The following is a 23,823-nucleotide window of genomic DNA, read 5'->3' on the forward strand; positions in this document are numbered from 1 at the left end:
AGTTATTAAAGTATCACTGTGACTGTAAAACTGTTTATTAAATTTTTTACATAAAACAAAAAACACATATGTATTAATCTTTGTGTAATGTTAAAATTTGTTCGATGATCTGAATCATTTAAGTGTGACAAATGTGTAAAAAATTAAATGCAGTAATGTTGACCTTTCATAGCATTTTAAGTTTAAATGAGTAAAACAATCAATCAACTTAACTGAATGAAAAAAAAAAATTTTTATAGAATCAGAAACAGTAGACAGTCAGGCCCAGTTGAGGTCACCCACTAAAAGAACTTCTCTAAGATTTAGTCTTGATAGTTGTTGAGTTATTGAAATTAAAGTTTTAGAAGAGACCGAAGGGGGTCTGTTACAACCAACCACGGTCACATTTTGAGATCTTGATGTTCAAGGATAAGAATTTAAACTGTTTACTGAGTGATAATGTAGCTATCAGTCTGGTATCAAATCTATTGCTTATATAAATTGCAATGCCACCACCTATCATTAGTATCTTGAATCCGCAAAGCACACAGCATTGTGGACGATCACACACACTTTTCACACTCCTACCATCAGGAAAACGGTTCCGAAGCATTCGGGCCGTCACAACAAGACTGTGCAACAGTTTCTTTCCACAAGCCATCAGGCTTCTCAATACTCAGAACTAAAACAGAACTCGCACACACTCACTCACTCACTCACTCACTCAATCACACACACTCACTCAAATGTGTGTTACCGAACTGTACAACCTGGACTAAACACAATCACTCATCTCGATCCACTCCACCACCATTTATCTATTTATTATTATTAATACTCGCACCTTGTACTACAGTATAAAGTTTACATGCTGTCTTTGCACCTTTGTATTCAGTAAAATGTTTACATGCTGTCTTTGCACCTCCTTTGCTGCTGTTTTTTTGCACTACATTGTTCTGTTCTGTTTGTATTCTCTCCTGGGTATAGTTTTTTACATTTCTCCTTCACAGTACTGTATAATCAAGTATACAGTAGGTTTACTAGTCGGCGCTATACTTGGTTTTTTGTCTTTTGTCTTGTCTTGTGTTGTCTGTCTGCACTGTCTGTTTGTACTGTTTTTTGTTTGCACTGTTTGCACCAGGTTGCACTCGATGCACTTCATGTTTGTGTTGTAGCTCTATGCTGTTCTTGTTTAATGTAGCACCAGGGTTCCGGAGGAACGTTGTTTCGTTTTTACTGTGTACCACTGTGTATAGTAAAATGACAATAAAAACCTCTTGACCTGACTTGATTTGACTAGACTTGACTTGACTTAAATTTAATATTTTCTGTCTAGACCACCAGAGGGCACCCCTTGTTTTACCTGTCTCTGACTATTTGCTTCAGGCCTCCACAGAACACCCTGGTGCTTTATTTTGAATTTCATATTTTGTTGCACAGCTTGCAGTTTATTATACTGGGGGCGATGCAACGTAATCTGCAACAGTCTCATGAAGCCTTGCTGCTTGTAAACTGCATTGATGCATGGGCGTAAATTTCATTTAACAGTAGAGTGGGACACTTAATATAAAATGTCTCATGAGCAATTTTTAATTAAAATAAAAAAATTAATACAGTCAAATTGTACTTACAGTATAAAGACACAGTACATTATTATTGTAGCATGGAGACTGCATCAATTACAATGGTAATTCAAACTGCTTTACATAAAGAAAGTAAAACTATCATAAAAAATAATCACAACAATAAAACTAGGAATTAAAAAATGTTTAACATTTTATTTACAAATTAATGAAGACACTTAAGAACAGAATAGAAATTGATTATACAAAAAAATACAGTGGGGTCAGTTCGGAGGTCACACAGTGCTCATTTAGTAAATGCACAGATAAACTATATGCTAATTGTGTGTTAATGTTAACATTATTTCAAGTCATCCCAAATAAAACACTGCATGTGAAAAGGCTTTGGTGTGTTAGTGTCAGTGCACTATGCTACAAGCTATTGTAAACAAGCTAACGTTCATAAGATAAATCATATTTTAAACGCTAATAGAGCAGATTCATGGAAAATTACATCGCTAATCAGCATTTTTGCCGCAACTAATTTATGAATAAGTCTGCATCAACTACATTAAAGAAAATTATTTTATTTAGTGAATAAAATAAGTGAATAAAATACTCTACTTAATGGAGTTGAAAATTAGTTGAGCTGTAGCTACACACCTGACTCGTGTGTGTAGTGAAGGTGAGATAAACTGAGAAAAAAAGCAGTGGGTCAAACCACTGTGAGGAAGGAGGGGAACTCAACTGTTTCTAAATGCATTTTGCGTTTTTCTACTTACACAATTATTTTAGGTATACATACATATATTTTTCATATAATAGAGAATACATATAATGGAGAGTGCGATTTTTAAAATATTTTTATTTGGAAACCAACCCTCGGATGGGGGGGGCATGTCCGCTCCATCCCCTCCGGGATTTATGCCCATGCATTGATGATCGTTTTGTCTTATTAACTGTGTTTGGATTGTTTTTGAGCGCAAAGCTGAACTTTTGTTATACACACAAGTTTACTGTAGGCTCCAAGATGTGTTAGCAAATATGTGCTATGTGTGTATCGCCTGCTTGTAAACTCTTAAACTGTTTGTTTCATTTAAGACTGTCATGCATAATCAATGATCTAATCAACCTATATTCCTGTTTGTCCCAGTGTCTGTCTAGTACAATAAAAGACCATCCACCTGACTCGCAGTGTCAATTAACCAACCATCACCCACACAGACACACATACACTATATTGCAAAAGTATTGGGTCAGGTGATTATCGTATGGTATGAGATTTTGAGCATTGCATTCCACATTTAGTCCCAATCTGCTCTTATAATTCCATCCACTCTTCTGGGAAGCTGTTCCACTAGATTTTGGAGTGAGCTTATGAATATTTGTGTTTATCAGTCACAAGGATGTTATAAAAACAGCAGGTACTGATGTAGGTGAGGAGACCTGGGGTGCAGTCAGCATTCAGATTCATCCCATAAGTGTTCAGTAGTTTTCAGATCAGAGCTCTCTAGCAGGCCACTCAAGATCTTCCTCTCTAAAGCATGTAAAGCATGTCTTCAAGGAGCTCACTTTGTGCACAGGGGCATTGCCATAGTGGGACAGGTTTCCAAGTTCAAGTGAATGCAGAATTTTGTGCCTTAAGCTTTGCGGTAACAGTGTTACGACTTCTTTTTATATGTCTAGGGTTGAAGCTGTAACATTCATACTGTGATCCATTCTGTGAATGGGCCAGGGAAAAGGACACGTAAACCAAGTATAATATAAAAGGATTTATTCAAACATGGAGGAACAGGTGAGAATAGCAAAGTATAGCAAAGCTTATTAATTAATCCCACAGGAGAGAGAGACGGAGAGTGGCGCTAAAGAAAAGAACACAACAAAACCAACCCAACTACCTCAGTTATAAACCACTAACCTAACACTAAACCAAAATTCTTCCGGTGCCTCTACACGCCCTAGCTTACCTACTCTAAACTAACAAAAATACAGAAGTAGCACACACTCCTAGCTAGTGTCTCTATACATAGTATCACCCACGTGTTGCAAGATGTAAGTCACGTGACATACTACCTGCCCAACACTCCTGGGGAAAACACAAGGGTTGTTGTCAGAATATAACCACTCAAAAACAAACAAGATAACAGTCAACGAATCAACAATTGTAGTACAAACAATAAACAAACAATGCTTCAAACACAACAACGCAAAACAAATGGTGCTCATGGTGCTCTCTCCAACGTTCCTGCAGTCCTCCTTTTAAACCCCAACAGTTGACCGGATTGGCCACAGGTGCAGTCAGGTCACACAAGTTGATTATCTCCTAGCCAATAGCAGTCCAAAGAGGACGGAACCTTGAGAAATTGACAGGAAGGTGAACCAATAGAGACAAACACCCACACACACCCCAACATCCAATGGGATGTAACACTCCCACCCTTTAAGAACCAACCAGCTTGGTGACATCTCTAAACTCTTGAAAGAGCATCCGCAAAAACATTCTCAGATCCCTTTTTATGTTTAATTTCCAGATTATAATTCTGGACTATTAGAGACCACCGCATTAAACGCTGATTCTGATTGTACATACGGGATAGAAAAACAAGTGGGTTATGGTCAGTAAATACGATGATTGGTAAACTACTGGATCCGATATATACCTCGAAAAGTTGTATAGCAAGCAACAATGCAAGAGTTTCCTTTTCAATGGTGGAATAATTTAACTGGTGTTTATTAAACTTTCGTGAAAAGTAGCTAACAGGGTGATCTATACCATGTACATCCTCTTGCAGTAGAACAGCGCCAGCTCCAGCAGCGCTTGCATCAATTTCTAGTTTAAAACCTTGAGAGAAATCCGGAGCCAGAAGAACAGGGGTATTACATAAAATGACCCTGACCCACCTCTTGCCAAGATAAGTAACCGTAGCTTGGCCGAATTCACACTTAGCCAAGTTAAGCGTTAACTTAGCGTTTGCAAGACACTCGAACACTGTTCTCAATGAACTCATGTGTGATGTCCAATCTGCAGAGTAAATAACAAGATCATCCAGGTATGCATTAGTATTGGCAGGTGTACCAAATTGTATGTTCACAAGACGTTGAAAAGTCACGGGCGCATTTCGAGATCGAAAGCCATGGCAGTATACTGAAGAAAACTATCAGGGTTACAAATGCAGAAACTTCCGATGCTCTGGGAGTCAAAGGAACTTGCCAGTAGCCCTTTAACATATCAAGCTTACTCACAAAACAGGCAGATCCTATATTATCGACACAGTCCTCCATACGGGGTAATGGATAACTGTCTGGCACCGTTACTGCATTTACTTTACGGAAATCCGTACAAAACCTAAACGTTGCATCTAGCTTAGGAACGAGTAAACAAGGCGAACTCCATGGACTATAACTGTGCTTGGCTAGACCAGTCTCTAGTAAATAATTCACCTCCTGACGCATTATGGATCTCTTTACTGAATTAACGCTGCACGCGTGCTGTTTAATCGGGCGAGCATCGTTTACCTTAATGTCATGCTGCAAAACATTCTCAGATCCCTTTTATGTCTAATTTCCAGATTATAATTCTGGACTATTAGAGACCACCGCATTAAACGCTGATTCTGATTGTACATACGGGATAGAAAAACAAGTGGGTTATGGTCAGTAAATACGATGATTGGTAAACTACTGGATCCGATATATACCTCGAAAAGTTGTATAGCAAGCAACAATGCAAGAGTTTCCTTTTCAATGGTGGAATAATTTAACTGGTGTTTATTAAACTTTCGTGAAAAGTAGCTAACAGGGTGATCTATACCATGTACATCCTCTTGCAGTAGAACAGCGCCAGCTCCAGCAGCGCTTGCATCAATTTCTAGTTTAAAACCTTGAGAGAAATCCGAGCCAGAAGAACAGGGTATTACATAAAATGACCCTGACCCACCTCTTGCCAAGATAAGTAACCGTAGCTTGGCCGAATTCACACTTAGCCAAGTTAAGCGTTAACTTAGCGTTTGCAAGACGCTCGAACACTGTTCTCAATGAACTCATGTGTGATGTCCAATCTGCAGAGTAAATAACAAGATCATCCAGGTATGCATTAGTATTGGCAGGTGTACCAAATTGTATGTTCACAAGACGTTGAAAAGTCACGGGCGCATTTCGAGATCGAAAGCCATGGCAGTATACTGAAGAAAACTATCAGGGTTACAAATGCAGAAACTTCCGATGCTCTGGGAGTCAAAGGAACTTGCCAGTAGCCCTTTAACATATCAAGCTTACTCACAAAACAGGCAGATCCTATATTATCGACACATTCCTCCATACGGTGTAATGGATAACTGTCTGGCACCGTTACTGCATTTACTTTACGGAAATCCGTACAAAACCTAAACGTTACATCTGGCTTAGGAACGAGTAAACAAGGCGAACTCCATGGACTATAACTGTGCTTGGCTAGACCAGTCTCTAGTAAATAATTCACCTCCTGACGCATTATGGATCTCTTTACTGAATTAACGCGGTACGCGTGCTGTTTAATCGGGCGAGCATCGTTTACCTTAATGTCATGCTGCAAAACATTTGTAAGTTTAGGAACATCACTAAACAGACAGTTAAAGTCAGAAATTAATTTAACAATGTCCGCTTTCTGGTCAATAGATATATGCTGAAGAAAAGAATCTAAATTCCTTAACATGTCAGAATTTGTCAACCTTGCACATTGCTGAGCAGCATTACGCAGTCCTACGGCGTCCTCGTTAGCACCGGACACATCGGGAATGAAATCTGCTCCACCGTTACCGCAACAGGAGACGGGTGGTCCTTTAGTCTGTTCCCAAGCTCTGTCTCCTACATTCTCTCTAGCATAGTAAGCTTTTAACATGTTTATGTGGCAAACACAAGTTTGGCGTTTTCTATCACCCACGTGTTGCAAGATGTAAGTCACGTGACATACTACCTGCCCAACACTCCTGGGGAAAACACAAGGGTTGTTGTCAGAATATAACCACTCAAAAACAAACAAGATAACAGTCAACGAATCAACAATTGTAGTACAAACAATAAACAAACAATGCTTCAAACACAACAATGCAAAACAAATGGTGCTCATGGTGCTCTCTCCAACGTTCCTGCAGTCCTCCTTTTAAACCCCAACAGTTGACCGGATTGGCCACAGGTGCAGTCAGGTCACACAAGTTGATTATCTCCCTAGCCAATAGCAGTCCAAAGAGGACGGAACCTTGAGAAATTGACAGGAAGGTGAACCAATAGAGAGACAAACACCCACACACACACCAACATCCAATGGGACGTAACACTCCCACCCTTTAAGAACCAACCAGCTTGGTGACATCTCTAAACTCTTGAAAGAGCATCCGCAAAAACATTCTCAGATCCCTTTTTATGTTTAATTTCCAGATTATAATTCTGGACTATTAGAGACCACCGCATTAAACGCTGATTCTGATTGTACATACGGGATAGAAAAACAAGTGGGTTATGGTCAGTAAATACGATGATTGGTAAACTACTGGATCCGATATATACCTCGAAAAGTTGTATAGCAAGCAACAATGCAAGAGTTTCCTTTTCAATGGTGGAATAATTTAACTGGTGTTTATTAAACTTTCGTGAAAAGTAGCTAACAGGGTGATCTATACCATGTACATCCTCTTGCAGTAGAACAGCGCCAGCTCCAGCAGCGCTTGCATCAATTTCTAGTTTAAAACCTTGAGAGAAATCCGGAGCCAGAAGAACAGGGGTATTACATAAAATGACCCTGACCCACCTCTTTGCCAAGATAAGTAACCGTAGCTTGGCCGAATTCACACTTAGCCAAGTTAAGCGTTAACTTAGCGTTTGCAAGACACTCGAACACTGTTCTCAATGAACTCATGTGTGATGTCCAATCTGCAGAGTAAATAACAAGATCATCCAGGTATGCATTAGTATTGGCAGGTGTACCAAATTGTATGTTCACAAGACGTTGAAAAGTCACGGGCGCATTTCGGAGATCGAAAGCCATGGCAGTATACTGAAGAAAACTATCAGGGTTACAAATGCAGAAACTTCCGATGCTCTGGGAGTCAAAGGAACTTGCCAGTAGCCCTTTAACATATCAAGCTTACTCACAAAACAGGCAGATCCTATATTATCGACACAGTCCTCCATACGGGGTAATGGATAACTGTCTGGCACCGTTACTGCATTTACTTTACGGAAATCCGTACAAAACCTAAACGTTGCATCTAGCTTAGGAACGAGTAAACAAGGCGAACTCCATGGACTATAACTGTGCTTGGCTAGACCAGTCTCTAGTAAATAATTCACCTCCTGACGCATTATGGATCTCTTTACTGAATTAACGCGGTACGCGTGCTGTTTAATCGGGCGAGCATCGTTTACCTTAATGTCATGCTGCAAAACATTTGTAAGTTTAGGAACATCACTAAACAGACAGTTAAAGTCAGAAATTAATTTAACAATGTCCGCTTTCTGGTCAATAGATATATGCTGAAGAAAAGAATCTAAATTCCTTAACATCTCAGAATTTGTCAACCTTGCACATTGCTGAGCAGCATTACGCAGTCCTACGGCGTCCTCGTTAGCACCGGACACATCGGGGAATGAAATCTGCTCCACCGTTACCGCAACAGGAGAGACGGGTGGTCCTTTAGTCTGTTCCGAAGCTCTGTCTCCTACATTCTCTCTAGCATAGTAAGCTTTTAACATGTTTATGTGGCAAACACAAGTTTGGCGTTTTCTATCAGGTGTATTGATCATGTAGTCAGTTTCGCTTATTTTCTTTTTCACTACGTAAGGTTCATGAAAACGAGCAGACAAGGAAGATCCGGGAACTGGTAAAAATACTAGTACCTGATCCCCAGGCGTAAAAGAACGCGCAACTGCTTTACGGTCATACCTGAGCTTCATGCCCTTCTGCGCAATGAGTAGAGACTCCTTAGCAAGCGAGCAAGCGGCATGCAAACGATCACGAAAATTACTCACATAACCCAGAACATTTGTTTTCGGAATGGAATCAACTGACATTTGTTCTTTAAGAACTTTGAGGGGCCCTCTTACCTGGTGACCAAAAACTAGCTCGGCTGGGCTAAACCCAAGAGATTCTTGTACAGTTTCTCTTACAGCAAACAAAACCAGAGGAACTCCCTCATCCCAGTCTCTAGCTGTCTGCAAACAATATTTTCGAAGCATTGATTTTAGTGTCTGATAAAAACGTTCTAAACAACCTTGGGATTCGGGATGGTATGAACTTGAAACACGATGAGTAATTCCCAAAGATTGCAATACTTGTCTAAAGAGCTTAGATAGAAAATTCGTACCTTGATCACTCTGTACAATTTTTGGTAGGCAGAACATAGTAAAGAACTTCACTAAGGCCTTAATAATAACAGGAGCGGTGATTTTTCTTAATGGTATCGCCTCAGCGAATCTAGTAGCTATACACATGATAGTTAACAAATACTGGTTACCCGATTTTGTTTTTGGCAACGGCCCAACACAGTCTACCACCACATGTTCGAACGGCTCACCGATGGCTGGTATAGGGACCAGTGGAGCAGATGGAATGACTTGATTCGGCTTTCCGGCCAATTGACAATCATGACAAGCACAGCAATAACTTGCCACATCCTTTTTTAAACCTCGCCAAAAGAAGTGTTTTAGAACACGATTGTACGTCTTTGTGACTCCAAGATGTCCCGCAAGTGGATGATCATGCGCTAGAAATAAAACATGCTGGCGATAAGGAGAAGGAACAACAATTTGATACACCGTATTCCAATCTAAATCCGTATCTTTTTTGGAGGACCATTTTCTCATCAACATGCCATTGTCAATAACATAGGCAACTTTCTGGTCTTTAATCACATCAGAAGAAACAGAATTAAAACTAAGAACAAGAGATTTGTCCTTTTTCTGTGCAGCAATAATTTCCTCTCGAGATAAAGACAGCTTTGACAATCCTACATCAGTCACAGCTACTTTAGAACTCTTCAAATTATGTTTGTGTTCTTCAGATACATCGGATTTTCAGATTTCCCATCAGAGAAAAGTGGAAGAATAAATGAATCAGACAAATCAACTACATCACCTATCTTTCGAGACTGAGCGCGAGTAACTGCACATGCAGGAAAAACATCAGAGTTAGTCACATCCCCTGACTGACAGAAAATATCAGGTTTATCAACAACCTCTAAAACAGGCATTACTTTACCACCCGCCAAATCATTCCCAAGGATAAAGTCAACACCGGTTACTGGAAGAGAAGGACGAACAGCAACCCGTACAAACCCGGTACATAATTCGCACTGCAGATGTACTCGGTGCAACGGCACTTTTACGCAACCTATCTCAATACCCTTTACGATGACACTCGAACCACAGGAGTTATCCTCAGAAAATTTTAATTTCTCTGCCACAATAAATGACTGCATCGCACCCATGTCTCTAAGCATTTTTATTTCTTTCTGATCCTCACTATTTCCCGTCAAAGAAATTAGCCCTTTAAAAATAAAAGGAGTGTAACTGTCATCAATCCTTTCTTCACAAGGCACCGCAACGGCTGAGTTAAGAGTCTTTACAAATCCAACACTTTTAGGTTGGGATTGCGTTTTACGTTTTAACGCCAAACAATCAGCTATTACGTGACCAGATTTATGGCAATAGAAACACTCACGATTTTCCCGAGATCGCGGTGGACTGGCTCTAGAATGAAAAGTTTTAGATTGGATAGAAACAGACTGAGTTTTCTCAGCGCGCACAGAAGTGAAAACAGTTTTATGCGTTAAAACGAACTCGTCCGCTAACACAGCTGCATGTGACGAAGTTACTTTCTGTTCGTTCAGGTAAACTACAACACATTCCAGCAGACAACTTTTAAACTCTTCTAATAAGACAAGTTCTCGCATCGAATCAAAATCTTTCACTTTGCTAGCAGTGCACCACTTATCGAACAGTATTCCTTTTTCTCGAGCAAACTCTACAAAGGTTTGTGTAGAATTCTTCTTATGGCCCCTAAATTTCTGCCTATATGCTTCTGGAACTAGCTCACATGCACGAAGGATAGCAGATTTTACGGTCTCATAGTTTAAACTCTCCTCTAGCGATAAGCTAGAGCAAACTTCCAGAGCTTTACCAAACAATTTATATTTTAACAGAAGCGACCAAACATCTTTAGGCCAGCGAAGGAAGTAGCACCGCTCAAAAGCATTGAAATAACAATCTACTTCAGATTCTCTGAATTGGGGTACTAATGCAGTATGCTTACTTACGTCAAACGAGGCAAGAATGAATCAACCGAGGAGAAGCATTAGACTCTTGCAGGGTCGGCTGCGCAGTGGACCCAGCAGCAGTCACTTTCATCGCCTCAGATCCAGCTGTCGCAGCCTTACCTGCGTGTCAGCCTCTATTTCAAGCCTGCGCACCTCCAGACGCATGGCTATCTCAGCCTGACGTGTTTGGGCTCTCTTGGGCATCGGATTGTAACGAGCCAGGCGGACTTATAGTCGCGCATCCCTCTAGAGTCAACAGAGCTGGGAGAGAATGGATCATAGGGCGGCAAGCCGGCCTTAGCTTCAGGCTGCCCCTCCACTGCAGCATCAGCTATGCCACTCTGTGGATCCTTATCTCCAACAGTGGGAGGCCCAACAACAACGTCACTACGGCCTTCAACCTGGCCGGTATCCTCACCTTCAGCCATGTCTGACATGGGAGAATTTTAACTCCACCAAGTGCTTTAGTATTTCACTCTTTATGTCTCTTTTAAGACCTTGTCTATTTACAACGATCTGATAGTGGTCAGCTATCAGGAATAAATCTGGCTTCCGACAGAGATCAATCTGCTCTAACGAAGGAGTAACAATGAAATTAGACAAGCTAAACATGGTCACAACGCACAGCCAGCAAACAGACACTACTCCGTAATTCCACGCAAATCACCTCGTTATACCAACTCAAACACGGTCAAATTCCACCAGAACTCACAAAATGGCCACAGTATTCTGAACCATTTGGGAAGATGATCCCGGACGAGCCCCCATTAAATGTTACGACTTCTTTTTATATGTCTAGGGTTGAAGCTGTAACATTCATACTGTGATCCATTCTGTGAATGGGCCAGGGAAAAGGACACGTAAACAAAGTATAATATAAAAGGATTTATTCAAACAAGGAGGAACAGGCGAGAATAGCAAAGCTTATTAATTAATCCCACAGGAGAGAGAGAGACGGAGAGTGGCGCTAAAGAAAAGAACACAACAAAACCAACCCAACTACCTCAGTTATAAACCACTAACCTAACACTAAACCAAAATTCTTCCGGCACCTCTACACACCCTAGCTTACCTACTCTAAACTAACAAAAATACAGAAGTAGCACACACTCCTAGCTAGTGTGTCCATACATAGTATCACCTACGTGTTGCAAGATGTAAGTCACGTGACATACTACCTGCCCAACACTCCTGGGGAAAACACAAGGGTTGTTGTCAGAATATAACCACTCAAAAACAAACAAGATAACAGTCAACGAATCAACAATTGTAGTACAAACAATAAACAAGCACTGCTTCAAACACAACAATGCCAAACAAATGGTGCTCATGGTGCTCTCTGCAACGTTCCTGCAGTCCTCCTTTTAAACCCCAACAGTTGACCGGATTGGCCACAGGTGCAGTCAGGTCACACACGTTGATTATCTCCCTAGCCAATAGCAGTCCAAAGAGGGCGGAACCTTGAGAAATTGACAGGAAGGTGAACCAATAGAGACAAACACCCACACACACGAACATCCAATGGGACGTAACAACAGCAATTACCATATTCAATTCTGAATTTCCATATATTTAAAAGTATTTACCTTTATAGAAACTGAGTTTGAATAGGGTTTCCCCATTCAGCTGTAATTCCACGCTTTCCCACTAGAGGCAGACATACAGTTTACCAAGCAGAAGTTACCTATGACTTCACAGTGCACCGTTCTCCATCAAGTGCATAAAAGGCTAGAACTCTGAGCAGCAGTTATCTTTCAGCAGTGGGCATTCGATATCACGTAACCTACCGAACAGCGGCTAGCAATTGACAGCAAGAACACACACAATCAATTCTAAACCCAGTAAAGCTTAAGTTTTCTGAATCCTGTACCGCGTTTTTACTTAAACAATGGGGCGAGGACAATCTAAGTGTAAGTAAAAGTGTTATTTACGATGGTGTTGATCCAGTTAAATCAAATTGCTGAATAAATAATCGAGCACTTATGTGTAAAGAGTGTTAACAATGGCTAATACATTTCGAACTAAATTTGCCTGATAAACACAGTTTCTCCACAACTTTGACCATGAAAATTAATTTATTGCAGGATCAGTCCAGTGTTAACAACTAAAGTATTTAATAGTAGTAGTTGTAGTAATAGTAGTGTGATGACGATAAAGAAGGACTAAGAGCAGATTTCATGAAAGTGATCATTTGGATTTCAGTGCCACTAAATGTGTGTTAAAAAAAAGATATATTTGTTTCATCGTCTTATCACATTTAGTTGCTCGTGACTCCAGAAGTCTCCTGTCTGAAGAGCAGCTGCTTTGTCCGATCTGTCTGGATGTGTTCACTGATCCAGTCACCACTCCATGTGGACACAACTTCTGCAAAAGCTGCCTTACACAGTGCTGGGAGAAGAGTCAAGACCGTTACTGTCCATTATGTAAAAAGAAAATCACCAAGAAACCTAAACTGAAGATTAATACAACACTGAGAGAGGTTGCAGATCACTTCAAGAAGAAAAGTGTTCCAGACAAACCTGAGGTTCTTTGTGATGTCTGTACTGAAGAGAAGGTGAAGGCTGTGAAATCCTGTCTGGATTGTGGACTGACTTTCTGTAAGTCTCATTTAGAACCTCATAATCATGTTCTAAAACTTACTAAACACAAACTAATACATCCTGTGGAGAACCTGAAGGACTACATATGCCAGAAACATGAGAGAGCTCTGGAGCTGTTCTGTAGAGATGATCAGACATGTGTGTGTCAGTTCTGCACTGAAGGAGACCACAAGAAACACAACACTGTTTCTATAGAGGAAGAGAGCAGAGAGAGGATGGTGAGAAACACTGTTTGACTTCAACTTTGGGCATTTTTATGGATTATACAGTTTCATTTATCTGTCATTAATCTGTAGGGTATCAGTTTAAGTTCTAAAATTGATTAGGTTGAAGTTAATGTTCAATCAAACCCAATTAATTCTCTTCGTTTTCTTCTTCTGACTTTCATTTCCCTTCTCCAGAGGTGGCAAAAGTACACACATCCTTTACTTAAGTAAAAGTACAGATAGTCATGTTTTAAAATACTCAGGTAAAAGGTGCAGTACTGATTATACTTTTTAACTCAAGTAAAAGTAAAGAAGTATTGGTTCGGACATGTACTTAAGTAAAAAGTATTTATTACTTCTATCTGTTTTAATGTCACACTGGTAACTGGACCTCACATCATATCAAGCCACAAGAAGTAAAGCTAACGTGGATGAGACAGAGGGAGTCAGTTATCTATCTATCTGACTCCCTCTGTCTCATCCACGTTAGCTTTACTTCTTGTTGCTTTCTGTCTCCTGATTGTTAGCTTGTAAACTAGTCTACATCTGTGGTGAGTGAGAGACAGGACTTTATACACCAGTGGATTGAAAAAGACACGCAATGACAGGAAATCGGCTCTCAGTGAAAAAAGAAAAATATTTACATTTTACCAAATCAATGGATTAATACAAAAAAATACAAAAATCTACTTAAGTACAGTAACGAAGTATTTGTACCTCATTACTTCCACCTCTGCCCTTCTCTCCAGCATGTACCTCCACCTCTGCAGGCTCTTCTCAACCTGCTCTCTACTCTCACCACAAAAATCATTTATTCTTTGTATTTATTATATGTATAAAACACATGATGACAGAATGATTTATTTGAAACAAAAAGAAATGTATAACTTTATATTATATTTATATTATATTATATATTATATTATTATTATATTATTACAGCAGATGATTCCGAGTCGACTGGAGAAGATCCAACAGATCAAACACTCAGTAGAGCTCAGCAAAGTGTGTAAAACATGACATGAAGTTTTATCTACAACATATCTGCATATTGTGATGTTCTTTGTATGTATATATCTGTATATAAATATTTCTATATCTGTATATAAATCTGTAGTTAAAATGTGTTCCTCTTTTAGAGAAACACAGAGAAAGAGAAAGCAGACAGTGTTGAAGTCTTCACTGCTCTGATTAGCTCCATTGAGAGAAGTCAGGCTGAGCTGATGGAGCTGATGGAGGAGAAGCAGAAAGCAGCAGTGATGCAGACTGAAGAACTCATTAAAGAGCTGGAGCAGGAAGTCACTGTGCTACAGAGGAGAGACACTGAGCAGGAGAAGCTCTCACACACTGAGGATCATCTCCACCTCCTACAGGTCAGTGTTCCTCTCTCTGCCTACTGACAATGCAGAACATCACAGAACAGAACTCACCATGCTGAGGGATTTCTCCTCTCTCCTGATCTACTGTAGGTTTACTCGTCCATGTTCAGCCTTCCACACACCAAGATCTGGACTGAGATCAGTATTAACACTGATCTGAATGGAGACACTGTGAGGACATCTCTGTCTCAGCTTCAGCAGAGTCTGAATGAGAAACTCACTAAAACAATCAATGACAAGTTAAAGGAAGCAGGTGAGAATATTTTATATTATATTGATAGTAATATGTTTTTACTTTTAATTGAGTCAAATATTGCAATAAATATAAACAATAAAATTACAGTGATGTTTTTTTGTGTTTAGTTTCCACAGAACTGAAGAGAATGCAGCAGTATGCAGGTACAGATTTCAAAATCTACTTTACCCAGTAGACGAAATATATAACAGATTTAAATAAATATTATAGTTTATAAATATATTAATGTAATTACTGTAGTCAATTTAGATAATGATTTGTAAGTATAATATAATTTCTTTGTGCATTTTTTTGCTTATACACTAAACTGATGTTTAGCTGTCACTAGCTTCTTTAGTGAAATTGAGCTAGCTAGTTAGCAGGTTAGTTTGCCAATAACTTTTTGGCAACATATTTGGCTGCTGCTGATGATTTGATTTTTATGAAGAAAGACTGAGTTTAACAGATCAAACACTCAGTAGAGCTCAGCAAAGTGTGTAAAACATGACATGAAGTTTTATCTACAACATATCTGCATATTGTGATGTTCTTTGTATGTATATATCTGTATATAAATATTTCTATATCTGTATATAAATCTGTAGTTAAAATGTGTTCCTCTTTAGAGAAACACAGAGAAAGAGAAAGCAGACAGTGTTGAAGTCTTCACTGCTCTGATTAGCTCCATTGAGAGAAGTCAGGCTGAGCTGATGGAGCTGATGGAGGAGAAGCAGAAAGCAGCAGTGATGCAGACTGAAGAACTCATTAAAGAGCTGGAGCAGGAAGTCACTGTGCTACAGGGAGAGACACTGAGCAGGAGAAGCTCTCACACTGAGGATCATCTCCACCTCCTACAGGTCAGTGTTCCTCTCTCTGCCTACTGACAATGCAGAACATCACAGAACAGAACTCACCATGCTGAGGGATTTCTCCTCTCCTGATCTACTGTAGGTTTACTCGTCCATGTTCAGCCTTCCACACACCAAGATCTGGACTGAGATCAGTATTAACACTGATCTGAATGGAGACACTGTGAGGACATCCCTGTCTCAGCTTCAGCAGAGTCTGAATGAGAAACTCACTAAAACAATCAATGACAAGTTAAAGGAAGCAGGTGAGAATATTTTATATTATATTATTACAGCAGATGATTCCGAGTCGACTGGAGAAGATCCAACAGATCAAACACTCAGTAGAGCTCAGCAAAGTGTGTAAAACATGACATGAAGTTTTATCTACAACATATCTGCATATTGTGATGTTCTTTGTATGTATATATCTGTATATAAATCTGTAGTTAAAATGTGTTCCTCTTTAGAGAAACACAGAGAAAGAGAAAGCAGACAGTGTTGAAGTCTTCACTGCTCTGATTAGCTCCATTGAGAGAAGTCAGGCTGAGCTGATGGAGCTGATGGAGGAGAAGCAGAAAGCAGCAGTGATGCAGACTGAAGAACTCATTAAAGAGCTGGAGCAGGAAGTCACTGTGCTACAGGAGAGACACTGAGCAGGAGAAGCTCTCACACACTGAGGATCATCTCCACCTCCTACAGGTCAGTGTTCCTCTCTCTGCCTACTGACAATGCAGAACATCACAGAACAGAACTCACCATGCTGAGGGATTTCTCCTCTCTCCTGATCTACTGTAGGTTTACTCGTCCATGTTCAGCCTTCCACACACCAAGATCTGGACTGAGATCAGTATTAACACTGATCTGAATGGAGACACTGTGAGGACATCCCTGTCTCAGCTTCAGCAGAGTCTGAATGAGAAACTCACTAAAACAATCAATGACAAGTTAAAGGAAGCAGGTGAGAATATTTTATATTATATTGATAGTAATATGTTTTACTTTTAATTGAGTCAAATATTGCAATAAATATAAACAATAAAATTACAGTGATGTTTTTTTGTGTTTAGTTTCCACAGAACTGAAGAGAATGCAGCAGTATGCAGGTACAGATTTCAAAATCTACTTTACCCAGTAGACGAAATATATAACAGATTTAAATAAATATTATAGTTTATAAATATATTAATGTAATTACTGTAGTCAATTTAGATAATGATTTGTAAGTATAATATAATTTTTTTGTGCATTTTTTTGCTTATACACTAAACTGATGTTTAGCTGTCACTAGCTTCTTTAGTGAAATTGAGCTAGCTAGTTAGCAGGTTAGTTTGCCAATAACTTTTTGGCAACATATTTGGCTGCTGCTGATGATTTGATTTTTTATGAAGAAAGACTGAGTTTAACAGATCAAACAGACAAATCATATATACAGTATAAAACATAAAAATGGAATAAACATTCAGGACTACTCTAATATGTCATAATGAGTTTGATCAACTGAATGGTGATTTCACATCACACTCTGTGTGTTTCTCGCAGTGGATGTGATTCTGGATCCTGATACAGCTCATCCCAACCTCATTCTTTCTGCTGATGGAAAACAAGTGTCACATGGAGACAAACGACAAAATCTCCCTGATACACCAGAGAGGTTTAATCTGTGTCCCTCGGTTCTGGGGAAGCAGAGTTTCTCCTCAGGAAGATTTTATTATGAGGTGCAGGTCAGAGGGAAAACTAAGTGGGATTTAGGAGTTGTGAGAGAAAACATTAACAGGAAGGGGAAGAATAAACTGAGACCTCAGAATGGATTCTGGTCTGTGGTACTGAGGAATAAGAATCAGTATGAAGCTTGTGCTGGTCCCTCTGTCCCCCTCACACTGAGAAAGAAGGTGAAGAAGGTGGGAGTGTTTGTGGATTATGAGGAGGGTCTGGTCTCCTTTTATGATGTGAACTCCAGATCTCATATCTATTCTTTTACTGGTCAGACTTTCACTGAGAAACTCTATCCATTCTTCAGTCCTTGTTTCAATGATGGAGGTAAAAATTCTGCACCACTGATCATCTCTCCTCTACTCTAGACTAAAGTATTTATATATAAAAAAAAATTGGATGTTTAAAGAAGGATTAAAAATGTTTTCTTTTTAATAAAATTATGAAACTCACAGAACAATGTGATACAATCAGAAATGTTAAAAAAATGTGATACTATTTTAAACTATTAGAAATGTTAAAATAAATAAAAAATCTGAACTTTACTTTTACTCTTTTTACTTTAAAGATATATATACACAATCTTTAAATACTTAAATACATACATTTATGTGGCAAAGAACATTTGAATTTTCACTTTTTTTCACATTTTCAGAAGTAAAAATATGTACTTTAAACTTTGTATCCTAACAATACATACAAGTATCTGATTTTTGTCTTTGGATAACATTTTAGACTAAATATTAAGATTTTGATTAAAAAAAATAATGACTTATTTTATCCAGCATTTATTATTGCACTCACTTGTGAAAATTATTCACACTTAGATTTAGAATATTCTCCACACTTTTTTTGTTTGTTTGTTTGTTTGTTTTTTGAGTGCTGTAAACCTCCTGATACTACATTAAGTGCAGAGATTTTGTTGCGGTCCTTTTTATTCTTGTCTAGTTAAACAGCACTCAAACTGAAATTGTATAAGAGAAATTGATTCTTAAATGGGTAAAATACTTTCTGAAGCCCTTTCATACTGTCAGGGATCCACCTGCCACGCCCCCTTTGGTGGCTCTCTATGCCTCCGCTCTCCCTAGAGCTCCAGGTTTAACCACGCACACCTGGAGCTCATCATCACTCATGCCTCCACTCTCTCTGGAGCTCCAGGCACCCCGCTTCCATAAAAGCGCCTCATTCACTCCCCGTTCGTTAATGTTTATGTTGGACTTTCCGTGTTTTGAGTTTCAGACAGGACTCCACAATCCCGTACCCGCTGCGCTTCTCCTCAAAGCGCACCTCGGACTTACTCAATCAAAGGACTGTCGTGTGAGTGTGTGATTGTGCGCGCGCGTATCTCTCTCCCTCACTCTCGTTATTAAAACCCAAACGAGCTGTACTTCCGCCTCCTGTTTCGCTCGCACTCTGACCGATCAACGAACCTCCTGAAAAGGATATAAAAAACAAAAAAATATTACAAGAGACATGATCGGATTATCGCCTTGGTCCCGGTGCGAGCCGTACCTCGGAGGTGGGATTTGCTCTGCCGCGATGAAGCAGCAGCCAAGCTCCGCCTCCGGGAAAACCCCCGGTCCGAAATCAACCCCCAACGCGTGCACGCGCACAGTACCGTCGTATTTCCTGTAGATGGCACTAAAAACACGGAAGATTGGGTCAAATGTTTTCCTGGTCCTAACGCCAAAAGATCAATATGAAGAAAAAGTATACAGCTTCCTGTAGATGGCAGAATAAACTCAGGAATGTAATCATTTGCTTTTAAAACCACCTGCGTGAATTCTAACCGCGTATTTATTTTGCATTAATAGACTAGACTTACTTAAATTACTCAGATACACAAGTAAAAAAAAATTTAAATAGTTAATTTCTTTTTATTAACATCGACATACCCTAACACCCCCCCACACTTCTTTTTCCTTCATACTCAGTTACCAAACTTGCTGTGATACACCTACACAAGTAATAATGTATGTTTAAAATACTACATTTAATCTAACAACATGGACAGCTGTATTATTTAGGGGGGTATTATTTAGGCAAGCCGAATGTAAACCCCCTGCCTGAATTCTCCCCCCCTCGATTTCTTTTTCCTTCATACTCCGAGTTGCCAAACTTGCTGTGATACACCTACACAATTAATAATATTTAATGCACAAACAGCTCTATTTTTCAAAATGTACAAAAATCCCAAGCTCATGCATGTAAAACTAACAAAACCATGCAAAATAAAAATCCACTAATAGAAGAGGTGTATAAAAAGTATTACTCCTTTAATTCTACTTTTGACAGGCATGACACAAAAAGTGCATTAAACAAAAAGTGCACTTGTGATGTCGCCTGGATACATGATTGGTGGTACCACCGATTGCAGCAGTCACAGGCAATCTATAATGTAGAGAAGACATAATTTTCTTCAAGGCACTAGACAGACACTGTAACCAATTATTAAATTGTGATAGATAGTGAATAATCTTGCCCATAGAAAACAGTAATACCCAGTTATTATCACCACTTTTCTCCCCACAGACATGGCACAGCTGGCTCAGGTCATCTAAAATAACCAATTCAAGTGAGAAGATTATATGATTTGCATTGAATGTACAGTCAGTGAATGTACATTTAAAATGTACATTGCAAAAGAAAATATATCACATTTCAACGTTTGGTACAGGTAAATTTCTACTAAACAAGCAGGTAGTCAAATAAGTTGGTGAGGGTGATGGCAGATAGGTGTGGTGATTAAGAAGGATGTGCAGTTAATGACTAGGGAGGAAATGTAGAGAAGAGGCAGGCATTCTTACTGCTGAATGGTGATCATGAACAGTTGTGCTCCTTTTTTTTAGAGGCTGCTATGATTTGTTCAGGATTAATTTAAGAATGTAAAAAAAAAAACCAGCATTCATCTAAAATGGAAATCTTTTCTAAAATTATAAGCCTTCACAATCACTTTTTATTTATTTTACACGTCCTTGCTGAAAAAAAGTATTGTATATTTTCAAAACAAAAAAAATTCAACACTGACCCAAACTTGTAGTGTATTTTCTTAAAAAAAAAAAGAATAATAAATAAATAAAATTATATATATACATATATAATCAGCACTACTGTTTCCACCATTGATAATAAATCAGAATATTAGAATGAATTCTAAAGGCTTGTGTGACACTTCAATCTGCAGTAACTCTTGAAGAAAATTCAGCTTTGCATCATAGAAATAAGTTATATTTTATAATATATTATAATAGAAAACCATTATTTTATATTTGTATAGCATCTCACAACACATTATTTGTTTTATATTTCAGTTTATTTTTTATCAAATAAATGCAGGCTTAATGAAAATAAGATTCTTCTTTTAACAATATTTAAAATAGTAATGTTACGACTGATACTGTACATTACACATACCACTGTTTTGGAGAAGAGTGACAGCTATTTCTTTTCTCAAGTCTTCCACTCCTTCTTTTGTGTTAATTAAAACAATTTGCTCCTCTCTAAGTACAAATTCAGCAAACTAAAAGAGGAAAATAATAAAAGAAGCAATTTCATTATAAAGGGAAATAAAACACTATAATTACCAACTTAATTGTCCTTCTCCAAGATCATAAATTCAGGTTAATTCAATAATTTATCTATTTTAAATCACTTACTTTCAAAGCAAAGATGCCACATGATGTGCCATCTTGCTGTTTTGGGTGAGGCAGTGTATCGCAGGACCACCTTGAAAAATTGCATCTCTTTTGTCGCATAAAAACATATCAAATCATCATGATTGTGATACTGGAATAAGTAATTTTCCTGTAGAGATGAATTTTGTACAGAAGCACATTTTTGGGATGAACAACTTCAAATACCTCGTTACATCCTGGCATTGTCTCAGTTTTGCTGAACTTTCCCCCAGAGGATCTAGGAACAAAGCCCTCCTTTGAGATGGCAGCATAACCTTTTAAGATTTTAAACAGTAATGAATTTAGATTTTAGATAATGAAGAGATTGACTTGCATTTAATATTAACAATTTATGTTTAAATGAAGTTTCTTGTAGGTAAAATGGCTTCATAAACATTATAATAAAAAGTTAAACAACCTCTTTTTGAAGGAATCTACTTTGTTTTGTATATTCTCCAGACACCTTGTTTTGCACTTGCTGGGACAGCTACATCCTTTACTTATCTGCCCCATTTACTCTGGTAATTAGTTTCTTTTAATATTAATTGTTAATGTTATTTTGGTAAATCTACCTTAAAAAAGAAGCTTAAAAGTTTACCACCTAACATTTAATCAAATGGCATACAGTATGCAGAACACAATATTGGAAGTTATTTCCAAGGTTTAAAATATAATGTCTAAGAACACTTCATTTGTTTACCACAACTGTCCAGTGGTGGTGGTCATTCACAATGCCAATGAGATATTTGTACATTGTGGGATCAACCTGAAATTTAAAAAGAGGACTAAAATATGTTCAAATTTTATGTTTCATAATTGGTACATAAATAAACCAGAGCAAACCAACCTTTAATTTAGATTTGTTTCCATTTCAAATTTAATTTGGAATGCCTGCTCTGCATTGAAACGCCTCACAAGAAGAAATATGTATGCATTAATAACCTTAAACAAGGAAACAAAACAGTGCGGGGTTAGCAGTGGATGTTAACATTTGATATCTACAGTTTCAACCACAAAACATTTTAAAATGCTAAAAAAAATCTTACCTCACTTTCAAGCTCATTACTTGGAGCGGTTTTGTTAATGTGTGCAAAAAATATTTTATACAGCCCAATTCTGGAGAGCAACACATAGGCATTTTTTCCTGCCCATGCCTCTTGAACAACTGTATTGATAAATGTCATAAGAAAATAATACGTATGAGAAAACTGTTACTGACTGTTAGCTTTCATTAGTTTATAGCTCTTCTTCTGCTGACTTACTGCTGATGTGGTGGTGCTGTACTGCTTTTGCTCTAGTGGTAGGTGATGATGACACAGATACAGACAGGTGATGCAGCTCTTTTGGAGATGGCAGGTGATAGTGAAACCCTTGGTGAGACAAGTGATGCAGCTCTTTTGGAGATGGCAGGTGATGGTGAAACCCTTGGGGAGACAGGTGATGCAGCTCTTTTGAAGATGGCAGGTGATGGTGAAACCCTTGGGGAGACAGGTGATGTAGCTGTTCTGGAGATGGCTGGTGATGGTGAAACCCTTGGGGAGACAGGTGATGTAGCTGTTCTGGAGATGGCTGGTGATGGTGAAACCCTTGGTGAGACAGGTGATGCAGCTCTTTTGGAGATGGCAGGTGATGGTAAAACCCTTGGTGAGACAGGTGATGCAATTTTTTTTGAGATGACAGGTGATGGTGAAATCCTTGGTGAGACAGGTGATGCAGCTCTTTTGGAGATGACAGGTGATGGTGAAACCCTTGGGGAGACAGGTGATGCAGCTCTTTTGGAGATGGCAGGTGATGGTGAAACCCTTGGGGAGACAGGTGATGTAGCTTTTTTGGAGATGGCTGGTGATGGTGGAACAGATACAGCGGTGGTGACATATGATTTTGTCACTTTTGAGATTGCAGGTGATTCAGCAGTTGGACAGGTTTTTTGTGATGGATTTGCATCTGTTGATCTGGATACAATCTTGTCTGGAATGCGTGGCATCTCCTCAATATATAATCTTAAGTGGTCAATACTGATTTTTGGCAAAATAACCCCTCTCTCATCTATCAGATCAGCATTCTTGCCTTTAATGTCTTTAATTGTGTATGGACCTAAAAAATTTGGATCTAAATTTCCACCTTTTCTCTGCTGTCTCCGAACATTACATCTCCACACCTTGTCACCCACAGGGAATTTCACTTTCTTTGCTTTATATTCTTTATTTGTCTTTTTTTGTTGGACCTGAGCAGTGTGGGTAAGTGCAGTTTGAAGAACTTCATTGAGTTTCAGGACGTCCTCAGTCATTTGTTTAATTCCCACCACAGCTTCAACAGAGCTGTCGATCTGAAAATGGAACA

General features: G+C 38.7%; 2 protein-coding genes across 4 annotated transcripts in view; both read left to right on the top strand.

Annotated features, from left to right (window-relative positions):
- Positions 1–18,177, top strand: part of LOC124387275 (E3 ubiquitin-protein ligase TRIM21-like) — a 68,306-nt gene extending 50,129 nt beyond the window's left edge. The window contains exons 1-7 of one of the 2 annotated variants that reach the window (XM_046851511.1): positions 12,596–12,738; positions 13,090–13,646; positions 14,577–14,639; positions 14,774–15,007; positions 15,104–15,266; positions 17,167–17,202; positions 17,639–18,177. In XM_046851511.1, the coding sequence (XP_046707467.1) occupies positions 12,717–12,738; positions 13,090–13,646; positions 14,577–14,639; positions 14,774–15,007; positions 15,104–15,266; positions 17,167–17,202; positions 17,639–18,177 (1,614 nt within the window). In that variant the 5' untranslated portion in view covers positions 12,596–12,716. Of the gene's footprint in view, positions 1–12,595; positions 12,739–13,089; positions 13,647–14,576; positions 14,640–14,773; positions 15,008–15,103; positions 15,267–17,166; positions 17,203–17,638 lie in introns of those variants that run through there. The other variant, XM_046851512.1, reaches the window with a different exon arrangement.
- The window catches only part of LOC124387284 (homeobox and leucine zipper protein Homez-like), a 107,551-nt gene that overhangs the window by 75,523 nt on the left and 8,205 nt on the right, over positions 1–23,823 (top strand). Inside the window, exon 1 of one of the 2 annotated variants that reach the window (XM_046851526.1) lies at positions 18,972–19,126. The exons of the other annotated variant lie outside the window; for it this stretch is intronic. Within the exon in view, the coding sequence (XP_046707482.1) occupies positions 19,013–19,126 (114 nt within the window). The 5' untranslated portion in view covers positions 18,972–19,012. Of the gene's footprint in view, positions 1–18,971; positions 19,127–23,823 lie in introns of those variants that run through there. 2 annotated transcript variants of the gene reach the window in all.

Source organism: Silurus meridionalis, chromosome 6 (genome assembly GCF_014805685.1).
Source record: "Silurus meridionalis isolate SWU-2019-XX chromosome 6, ASM1480568v1, whole genome shotgun sequence".
NCBI classification, from domain to species: Eukaryota; Metazoa; Chordata; class Actinopteri; order Siluriformes; family Siluridae; genus Silurus; species Silurus meridionalis.